This window comes from Cygnus atratus, chromosome 3 (assembly GCF_013377495.2).
Source record: "Cygnus atratus isolate AKBS03 ecotype Queensland, Australia chromosome 3, CAtr_DNAZoo_HiC_assembly, whole genome shotgun sequence".
Taxonomy (NCBI): Eukaryota; Metazoa; Chordata; class Aves; order Anseriformes; family Anatidae; genus Cygnus; species Cygnus atratus.
The window spans coordinates 464,773-474,721 of NC_066364.1; the positions used below are offsets into that span (position 1 = coordinate 464,773).

At 69.1% G+C, this 9,949-nt stretch overlaps 1 protein-coding gene across 3 annotated transcripts; it reads right to left on the reverse strand.

Moving 5' to 3' along the window:
* Positions 1-1,334: 1,334 nt before the first annotated feature.
* DNMT3A (DNA methyltransferase 3 alpha) lies at positions 1,335-9,293 on the reverse strand. 3 transcript variants are annotated; one of them, XM_035568314.2, is made up of 18 exons: positions 9,186-9,293; positions 7,779-7,991; positions 7,506-7,664; positions 7,318-7,425; positions 6,662-6,818; positions 6,168-6,317; positions 5,933-5,977; positions 5,555-5,634; positions 5,327-5,439; positions 4,824-5,007; positions 4,661-4,745; positions 4,325-4,470; positions 3,904-3,994; positions 3,671-3,819; positions 3,451-3,536; positions 2,969-3,038; positions 2,656-2,774; positions 1,343-2,433 (listed from the first exon to the last, which is right to left on the reverse strand). In XM_035568314.2, the coding sequence occupies exons 2-18, from the start codon at positions 7,959-7,961 to the stop codon at positions 2,292-2,294; spliced, it is 2,067 nt and encodes a 688-aa protein (XP_035424207.1). In that variant the 5' UTR covers positions 7,962-7,991; positions 9,186-9,293; the 3' UTR covers positions 1,343-2,291. The 3 variants fall into 3 exon arrangements, with proteins under 3 accessions (XP_050566080.1, XP_050566081.1, XP_035424207.1); XM_050710123.1 differs by having other exon boundaries at positions 1,335-2,433; positions 3,671-3,994; positions 9,186-9,287; XM_050710124.1 differs by having other exon boundaries at positions 1,337-2,433; positions 4,661-5,007; positions 9,186-9,287.
* Between the last annotated feature and the right edge of the window lie 656 nt (positions 9,294-9,949).

Here is a 9,949-nt window from a genome sequence, read left to right on the forward strand (position 1 = left end):
CACCAAGCAGCACCTGCAAATGGAGCTGCAGGGCACCGCAGCACCTGCACCCAGCGCTGCAGGGCCGTGCAGGACTCACACCCAGCACCACGCAGGGCCTGCGGCGGTGCAGCAGACCCATGCGAGACTCGCCCCATGCTGTGGGGCCGTGTGGGACCCAGCCCTGGGGCCAAGCTGGAGCCCACGGCCACAGCTCAGACCCCAGGGCTGGAGGGGGCCACATCCTGCCTGCCCCCACCCACAGCCGCGGTGCCCTGCAGAGCATCTGAGCCTGGTGCCACCCGCGCCTGCCGCCACACACCAACACAGGGGCCCAGGAGCCCCTCCTAGCACCATGTGGAGGGAGCTGGGGGGGGGCCGGGGCGCCCCCCACCTGCCCCCACCGCTGTCGGTCCTAGCACCTCTCTGAGCACCCCACGGCACCCACGGGTGCCCGCTCACCACCAGCGCGGCTCGCTGCGAATTAGCCAGCACCCCGCACCGAGCTGCCGGCGGCCCTCCAGCGGCGGCCAGGGGGGTCCCAGGGGATGGGCGGCCTGGCCCCTGCCCCCCACGCACGGGCCCCCCCGGCGCCTTTCACAGTTACAGGAAGAGACGGCGACGGGGCCGGAGACCTCTCCGAGCCTCCCCGCGCCTTAGCACCAGTCCCTGCGCTCCCCTGGCGGAGCCCCTCTCCCTCAGAACACTGGATCCGGCCCCCCCGAGCCTGGGCTGGGCACGCACCTGCACCCCGAGCCGGACCCCGCTGCCGTGCCGCAGCACCTACAGCTGCCAGACAAGTAGCACCATCCACAGCACCGCCAGCACCTGCCCGCGCCCTGCCTGCATGCACCACGGCTCCCGGCCCCTGCGGCCACGGCTGCCTGCCCTCGCCACCGCCACCACCACCGTCACCGCCGCGCAGCGCCCGGCCGTGCCCCGTGCACAGGGTGCCCACCGAGGGGCTGCAGGGAGCGGCCAGAGAGGATCGCTCCGAAAACACGCTCTGAAAGAACGGCTCCCGGGGGCCGTGGCAGAGGCTCCTGCCCCGTCCCGGCCCCGCCGCGTTTCTCCGCCGCCTGTCCCGGCCGCGCACCCGCGGGCGTTAGCACCAGGGTCCGAGCCCCCGCGGCCGCCCCGCTGCCGGAGCTGCCCGGCCCCGCTCCGGCCCCGCTCCGCCTGCGTCCCTGCCTGCCTCCGCGCCGGCGCGTCCCGGACCTCAGCACCCTCAGGGCCACGTACGCAGAACAGCACCAGTACGTCGGGCCGGGCGGCCGCCGAGGGAGGCGCTTCCTTTTGGGACAGAAAAAGGTTATTGCATGACTCGGGGTGGGGGCTTCCCGCCCCGGCCCCGCCGGCCGCCCCGGCCCCCTCCCGCGCAGCTCCGGAAAGGCCTGGCACGTAAGGCAACATGGAAGCTGATGTCTTGACTCACCCCGCTGTTTAAAAGCACCATTATGAAGTCAGGTTGTACAGTAGTAACAGTACCTTTTATATATATATATATCTATATCTCATATCTATCATATATATATAAACTGTAAACAAGAGGTAACAGCGGCTTCTAGGGTTTGCTTTCTTCAAGGTTTCCTGTGTGGTAGGCACCCAAAATACTGTAGAAAAGGTGTGTGTTGTGGTGTGTGTGTTCTTGGCTTCCCTGCCAGTTGGTTTTGCTCCATATCACCAGTGCATGGTGCTGGTGGAAAAGAGTGAGGCTCAGTCGGTTGCGGAGCTGGCCGAGCGCCTCCCTGCGTTGTGCTCCCGAGCCGGGCCCGCGGCCCCGCGCGAGCTCGTGGCGAGCTGGGAGCGCCGGGCGGACGGCGCGGTCCCGGTCCCGGTCCCGTCTCCCTCGCCTCCGCCTCTCCCGGCTGGGCTTTCCCGCGGCCGTTTCCCCTCCTCCGAGAGCAGGGCTGGCGACAGCGCCGCGTCTCGCCCGCTGCTCCGAGAAGCAGAAACCAAACTAACAGAAAAACCCAGCCAGAAAAGAGCGGAAAACTAAAAGGTTACCCAAAAAAAAATGGTTTTGGTTTTTTGTTTTTTTGTTTTCTTTTTTTTTCTTTCTTTTTTGTCGTTTTTTGTTGTTTTTTTTTTGTTGTTTTTTTTTAAATAGGCTAAAAGCTGAACATTGGAAATTCAGGAGAGGACACCGAACCCTTTCGCTCGGGGAGACGTGTGCCGGGTTCCCGTCGGGCTGCAAAATCCCGTCTCTCTTCTGGGTGCTGACTCTTCTCTCATTCCGTGTTTTCACTTCTCTTGGCGTGGATGGTTTTGTTTCTGACGCGCTCTGTGTTACCAGTTCCTGTCCGTCTCTCTTAAACGCAGGCAAAGTATTCCTTCAGGGGAGCAAAGAGGTGGCGGATCACCGGCACGCTCCACGATCTGCCGAGCAGTCTCTGCCGGGCCAGGCGGCTCATGTTGGACACGTCCGTGTAATGCACCGGGAAGCCGAAGACCCTGCGGGGACACGGCGGGGCTCAGCCAGGAGCGGATGGAGGGCGGGGGGCGTTGGTGGCCTCCGGCGAGGTCCCATGCGCGGCGGCGACTTGGCACGTGAAGCTGTGCCACCGAGCATCCAGCCGAGCAGCCCGAGCGCCGCGAGGACCGTGCGGTCAGCAGCTGCCCCCAGCCCCGCGTCTCCCCATCACGGTCCCCATCCAGCCCCCCCGGCCCCAGTACCTCTCCATCTCCGTGCACCACAGGATGTCCTCCTTCTCGTTCATGAAGACGGGGAAATGCTGGTCTTTGCCCTGCTTGATGGAGTTGGAGCGAGTGGTGATAGTTCGCACCTTGCTGAACTGCAAGAGGCACAGGCTCGTCATGCTGCCGGCACCGGGGGCGCACCGCGGGCAGGTGGAGCCGGAGCGCTCCCCGCGGAGACGCTGCTGAACCCCGGGTGGGCAATGCCACCGCTGCCCCCCCGCACCCCTCCCTGCAACCCGGGGGGTCCTGGCAGGGCGAGGACCCCCCCACGTACCCCCCCGGGGCTGACCTTGGCTATCCTGCCGTGCTCCAGGCACTCCTGGAGTTCCAGCTTATCGTTGACTGTGGATGCCAGCGGCCTGGAGGGAGAGAGGGGGTCGGCGTGGGGTGGCAGCGCCGCATCCCCGTGTCCCCACGCGGTGGCTCCCCAAGAGGGGTTTGGGGGGGGGGTGGCTGCAGCCATCTGGGGGCTGTTCGGAGGGGGCAATGAGATGCAGAGGATACACGTGCTGGAATAGATGCTGGGGGCCAGCCCCGTGCTGCCTCACGAGCAGAGGGAGCAGCTCTGGGATTTTGGGGCATGCTGCTGCTCCTGCACAGCGAGCAGGGCACGGCCGCACCGCTGCCCGCGGGGACGGTGCCAGGAGGGCTGCAACCGTGGAGCCACGGCCGTGCAACCGCGGAGCCGCGGCCACACCGGGGCCAGGCCCAGGCCCTTTGGGGAGCCCCCACCGCACCGGGCAAGCACGCAGACGGGGCGCTCTCACCAACCTGTTCATACCGGGAAGGTTTCCCCAGAAGTACCGCGCCCTGTGTGCCGCAGACACTTCTTTGGCATCGATCATGACGGGGTTGGACTGCCAGAGCGAGGAGAGGCCGGGGGTCACCGGGGGCTCTGCGGGGCCCCAGGGTGCCCCTGCAGGCCGGGTCCCGAGGGGACAGCGGCAGTGACATGGGGAGGTGCCTGCCACGCTCCCACCCCGGCACTCACCTCGAGGAAGCGCGAGATGTCCCTTTTGTCGCTCACCCCCATGGCCACCACATTCTCGAAGAGCCAGAAGAAGGGCCGGTCGTCGCCCTCCTTGGGCCGGGCTTCGTGCAGGAGGCGGTAAAACTCGAAGAAGAGGCGCCCGGTGCCCTCTGGGCAGGAGAGAGAGAGGGATGGTGTCAGGGGGGCAGCCAGTGCTGGTGGTTTTGCAGCGGCAGCAGCGAGGGGACACCCACCGTACAGCCCCTTCCTGGCCGGGTTGACGATGGAGAGGTCGTTGCAGGGGCTGCCCCCTATTACCAGGTCGAACGGGCCCCACTCCTGTATCTGCAAGGGAAAATACACGGCGGGGTGAGCCAGGGCACCGCGTCCACCTGCTCCGGGCACGGCACAGCGGTGCCAGGGGAAGCCCCGGGACACGGGGCTGTCACGACGCGATGGGATGGAGCGGCCGTGCCGGTGAGCCCCGGTGGAAGGGATGCTGCCAGCTCCCCGGTGTGCGGGGAGGGATGGGACAAGGGACCACGGGGCACAGGTCCCGTGTCGGAGGGGACAGGGATGAGTGGTGGGATGCGAGGCCAGCGGGATGGGTTGCCCCCATCCCCGGGGAGACCCACAGGGAGGGGAAGCTGCAGAGGGGCAGCCGGCAGGACGTACGTGTTTCTGGGTGACATTTCGGACGTCCCCGACGTACATGATCTTGCCCTGGTGCCTCACCATGCCCACGGTGATGGAGTCCTCGCACACCTCAGAGGCAATGTAGCGGTCCACCTGGATGCCCAGGTCCTTCAGCACCAGTAGGCCTGCGGGCAGTGGGGCCAGGGTCAGCGGGGCGTAGGTGAGGGGTCTCATCCCACCTCCCTGTCCCATCCCATCCCATCCCATCCCCGCAGCACTGCTCAGCACATGCCAACCCTTGATTCTCCACGACCTCTGTGAGGTGGGACCTGTTGAGGGGCTGCCAGGACAGGGACCCCCGGATCCCCCACCCACCTGTGGCGATGCCGTCGAAGAGCGAGAGCACGCGGATGGGCTTCCTCTTCTCGGCTGGGACAGGCGGGTAAACCTTTGGTGGGTCCTGAAAGCAACGGGGGGAGCGTGAAGCGGGGGAGCGGGGGTCCTGCGGCGGGACAGGGGTGGGGCGGTGGGCACTCACAAACTCCTGGTCGTGGTTGTTGGCGAAGAACATCTGCAGGCGGGAGGGCCAGTCCTCCCGCCGCCGCAGCAGCCCGTAGATGCCCTTGTGGCCGCACATGTAGCAGTTCCAGGGGTCCTCCTTGATGGCCGCCTGCGCCGCCCCCGGGCCCACCAGCAGATCCACGCACTCCACGCAGAAGCACCTGGGGGGGGCAGGAGCAGGGCGTGCATCAGCCACGGGCTGGGGGCAGGGGGACGGGGCCCCGGGACCCCCGGCACCATCCCCAGCAGGATGCTGGTGGGGACAGGGACACCGCTGGTAGCCACGGTGTGCCAGGGGTGTGCGCACACGTCGGTGTGCCGTAGCGGCGACAGTCCCCCCTGCGTGGCCCCGCGCCCCACGGGACTAATGGCAGCCCCCTCCCCTTGGACTTTGGGGGACACCGGGGGAGCCCCAGCCCCCCACTGGGACCTGCTGCGCTGCCCAGCCCCACGGGACCCCCGGCCCCCCGCGGCACCGACCTGCAGCAGTTGTTGTTGCCGCACATGAGCACCTCGCGGCCACCGCAGCAGATGGTGCAGTAGGACTGGTAGCCGTCGTCGTCGTACTGGTACGCGCACTCCAAGAAGCAGTTCTGGGGGGAGCGAGGGTGTCAGCGTGGTGTGCCCCCCCCCAAGCCCTGTGCTGGGCCACAGGGGGGGCACGGGGACAGGGCACTTTGGGGAGGGGGGACCCCCGCTGCCCCGTACCTTGCAGTTTTGGCACATCCCCCCGATGAACAGAGGGTGCTCCAGGGTGACGTTGAGGCTCCCGCAGGAGATGCAGATATCTGGAGGTCATGGGGGGGGGGCAGGTGACTCTGGGGGGTCTGTGCCCCCCCAGTACCCCCAGAGCCAGATGGGGTTGCCCTGCTTCTCACCCCTGCCCATGCTGGAGACGCCAGACCCTGGTGGCGTCCCCCAAGGACCCCCACCTCCATGGGCTGGGGGCTGTTTGTGGCCCCCCTTGGCTTGCAAGGCTGAGGGTCGCAGCCCCCCTGCAGCTTTCTCCTGCCCCCCCAGCCCCTCTGCCTCCACCGCTGGGGGGTGCAGGCTGTGCCCCAGCCCCAGGCTGTACACCGTGCTCACCTTCGATGTTCCTGCATTTCTGCCGGACCTCGTAGACGAGTCGCTCTGGGGAGGAGAGAGGTGCTCAGGGTGGGGGTGCACGGGGGGGAGCCCCTCTGTGCCTTGGGGGGTCCTGCCCCAGCCCGGACCCCTGCCCGCAGCACCAAACGGGGCAAAGGGACCTGGTCCCAAGGACACAGCGCGGTGCTCGCCCCCCATGCCATGGGGAAGGGGGTACCGGGGGGGGCCGCAGTACCTCGGGTGCGCTCGTCAATGATCTCCTTGACCTTGGGCTTCTCCGTTGTGCTTTTCCTGGGCTTTTTGGCGGGCGGGGGCGGTGCGTAGGCGGCGGCTTCGGGCTCTACCCACATCTCCGTGTACACTTCTTTGTAGGGGTTGCGCTCCTCTGCGGGAAGCGGGGGCCGTGAGCAGGGACCTCGTGGTGCGGGGACGTAGCACCCCGGCTCTGCACGGCGTGTGGCTGTGCTGCCCCGGCCCTGTGCAGTGCCTGCCCCAGCTGGTGCCATTGCAGCGGTGCCCCAAAGGAGCCCCCACTGGAGGGACCCCGGGGGGCTGCAGCCACTGGTGCAGTTATAAATGCCACCACCACCCGTGGCTGAGGTTCCTCCTGGCCACGCAGCTGCCACCAAGGCTGCCCGAGTGGCCCCGTGTCCCCTGGGGACACTGCTCCTGGCGTCCCCGCGCTCCCACTCTGCCTGGGGCCCCGCACCCATCCCCGCTGCCGCTCACCCTCGGGGGGCTCCAGGCCCTTGGGGCCAGACGGCTGGAAGCCTCCCAGCGCCCACTCGATCATCTGCTTGTTCTGGATCTCCACCACCTTGGAGGTGTCCGTCTCGTCGTTCTCGGGGCACGCCGGGAAGATCTTCCCTGCTCTGCTGCTCGCCACCTGCATTGTGAGCACCGGCATCACCCCCTGCCCCCCACAGGGACCCCCCCAGCAGTCCTGCGCAGCCACGACCAGATGTACACAGGCAGACCCCCCCCTAAAACCATGACACCTTGCAGAGCTGCCAAGAGACCCCAGAGGGCCAGAACCTCCCCCAGTGCCACCCCAGAGATGCTGATCCCCCAGATCCCCCAGCCCCGAGACCCCTGGCCAGGCCAAGCGACTCCCAGACACCCCCAACATCTTCCTAGGGAGCCCCCCCGGTGCTCGCCCACCCCTCGAGTGATGCCCCGTGCTCCCTGGGATGCAGCTTTTGTGCCGTGGGGGGGTGGAGCAGAGCCAGATGCACCCCCTTGGACCCTGCTTGGAGCCCCCAGAAGGGGCCTTGCTCAGCCCCGCTCCCCTTGGATCCCCCGGGAGCGCAGCAGCACACGTGCACCGAGCGCCCCGTCCCCAGCTGCGGCGCGGTGCCGCATCCCCGCTGCCCCCCGGCGCTCACCTGCAGCACCTCGTAGATGGCTTTGCGGTACATGGGCTGCTTGTTGTAGGTGGCCTGGTGGAAGGCGCTGGAGAAGGAGCTGAGGGGCAGGAGCTTCTCCACGCAGACCTGCGGAGGAGATGGGGATGCGGCCGTCATGCGGGGGGGGTCAATGGGGAGGCGCGCACGGAGCCGGGGGTGCCACTTACCACCGAGAACTTGCCGTCCCCGAACCACATCACCCAGCGGGTGCCCTCGGCCGCCCGGCTCCGTCCCGTCATCCACCAGGAGACGATGCGCCCCGGCCACCAGGAGAAGCCGCGCAGCTTGCCCCACACCAGCTCGCCGATGCCGAAGCCCCGGCCGTCCTGCGCCGGGAGAGAGAACGGGGAGGGGGGGCAGCGTCAGGGGGGCTGCACCCGGGGGCTGGGGGGCGAGGAGGGAAGGGGTCTGCAGGGGGGGGCACCGCGGGGCACGCTCACCTCGTACTCGGGCTCGTCGTCGGCCGACTTGGACGTGTTCTTGTCGACAGCGTCGGCCACCACAGGCTCAGGCGTGGTGGCCACGTTGGGCGAGGCGGGGTCGGTGGGCTGCTGCGAGGCGGGGGGGCTGGCCTCCTCCTCCTTCTGGGGCTCGGCCCGCGGCGTCTCCTCCACCACGTTCATCACGGCGATCACCTTCGCCTTCTTCTCCGCCTGGCGGGGGGAGAGGGGGCATCAGGGTAGGGCAGGCCCCCCCCCTTCCACATCCCATCCCATCACACCCCCATCCCATCCCCGGTCTATTGCATCCTGGTCGCATTCCATCAGATCTTTGTCCCATCCCATCCCCACTCCATCACATCCTCATCCCTCTGCATCCCCATCCCATCCCCATCCCTTTCCTGTCCCCACCCCACGGGGCAGGCTCCCACCAGGCGCCCCCTTAGCAGGGGGCTCCATCGCAACAGCTTAGCATGAGTGGAGGCCCCCATCAGTGCCCTGCTGCCCCCCACCATCATCCACTGTCCCAGCCCCGGGCTGTGTGCTGCTGGGTGCTCCCCCTTGTCCCCGTGCCTCAGTTTCCCCTGCAGTCCTGGGGGGGACAGCTGGAGGAGCGCTTGCAGAGCTTCGGAGGAAGGAGCTGGCAGCTGCCCCTGAGCCAGAGCCTGCTCTGCCCCCCGGGGGGCTGCCCCTGCCCCAGCCTGAGCGTCCCCAAAGCTGCCAGCAGCCCCCCAGCCCCTGCCCCAGTTGATCCCCCTGACGGAGCCGTGGCCTTCCTGGGACTGGAGCTGGGAACGGGCTCAGGAGCCCACCAGTGACACCAGAAGGAGGGTGCCCAGCCCCTGGAGCCCTGCGCCTCCAACCCATGCCCCCATCCCAGTCTCCATCCCACCCCCGTCCCACCCTGGCCCCCACCCCAAGATCCAGGGGGCTGAGCTCCACCCGTTCAGGAGGGCTGGGAGCCCCCCAGAGCCCGCCTGTCCCGGGACAGCCAGCACCCCTCGGGCACCCCCTGTCCCCGCTGTCCCCTGCCCGCCCCGGTGCGGGGACATCCCAGGGGGGAGCCATGCCCGAGCTGTGCGCCGGGCTCAGGTGTCACCAAGTTGGCCAAGCCGGGACGCACAGAGTTCAGCCGTGCCCGACCTGGCCGAGCCGCGCCAAGCCGTGCCGAGCCGAGCCAACTTTAGCTGCGCCTAGCCAAGCCGTGCCAAACTCAGCCGAGATGGACCCGGCGGGGCCAAGCCACGGCAAGCTCAGACGGTCCGGTCCGAGATGGGCTGGGCTGGACCGGACCGGGCCGGGCCAAGCCGTGCCAAACCGTGCCGTGCCAAACTGTCCCAGGCCGGGCTGATCCGGGCCGGGCCGATCCACGCCGCCCTCCGCGCCCGTCCCGCGCAGCCCACCTACCCATGCGGGCCAGGCGCCGCGGCGGGGCCGAGCCGTGCCGAACCGAGCCGAGCCGGGCCGGGCCGGGCTGCCGGGGGCACGGCCGGCGGTTCTTTGTCTGGGAACCCCGGGTCACATGGTCCCCGCCGGCCCGGCTGGTTGGCTGCGGGGGAGGGGCGGCACGGCACGGCACGGCACGGCTCGGGGCACCCGGCACGGCCCGCCCCGCCCCCGCCCCGCACGGCACGGGTCGGGTCGGTGCGGTCCGGCCCGGCTCGGTCCGACCGGCAAGGCTCGGCCCGGCTGTCTCACCGTGGTCCGATCCCGTCCGGTCCCGCTCGGCTCGGCTCGGCACGGCTCGGTCTCCTGTCCCCCCCGGGCGCACGGCCCGGCTCGGCCCGGCCCGGCCCCGCTCGGCGCCACCTTCTCTGCCCCGTTCCGTGCCCGCTCCAGCGCCGCATCCCCGGTACGGACCGGGCGGCCGCGGGGAAACGCCGGGCTGTGCCGAGCCGTGCCGAGCCGTGCCGGGCCGTGCCGAGCCGTGCTGGGCTGTGCCGAGCCGGGCCGACCAGCATCAAAGGCTCTGCACAGGCCCCGGTCCCCAGCCAGGCTCGGGGCTGCCCCCGGCCACCCGAGCCGTGCCGTGCCGTGCCGTGCCGTGCCAGCCCCCCAGCGGGACCCCGCGGCCACTCACCAGCAGCGTCCCTCAGCCCCGCGGCGGCAGTCCCCGCTCGGCTCGGCTCGGCCCGGCTCGGCTCGGCTCGGCTCGGCAGCGGCCGGGGCAG

Excerpts from the sequence above, each read along its gene's own strand:
- DNMT3A (XM_050710123.1), bottom strand. The coding sequence starts at position 7,961 with ATGAACGTGGTGGAGGAGACGCCGCGGGCCGAGCCCCAGAAGGAGGAG. Across the intron at positions 3,039-3,450 it reads AACCTTCCCGGTATGAACAG|GCCGCTGGCATCCACAGTCA; the intron begins GTTGGTGAGAGC and ends CTCTCCCTCCAG. Across the intron at positions 2,775-2,968 it reads AGCACGGCAGGATAGCCAAG|TTCAGCAAGGTGCGAACTAT; the intron begins GTCAGCCCCGGG and ends TGCCTCTTGCAG.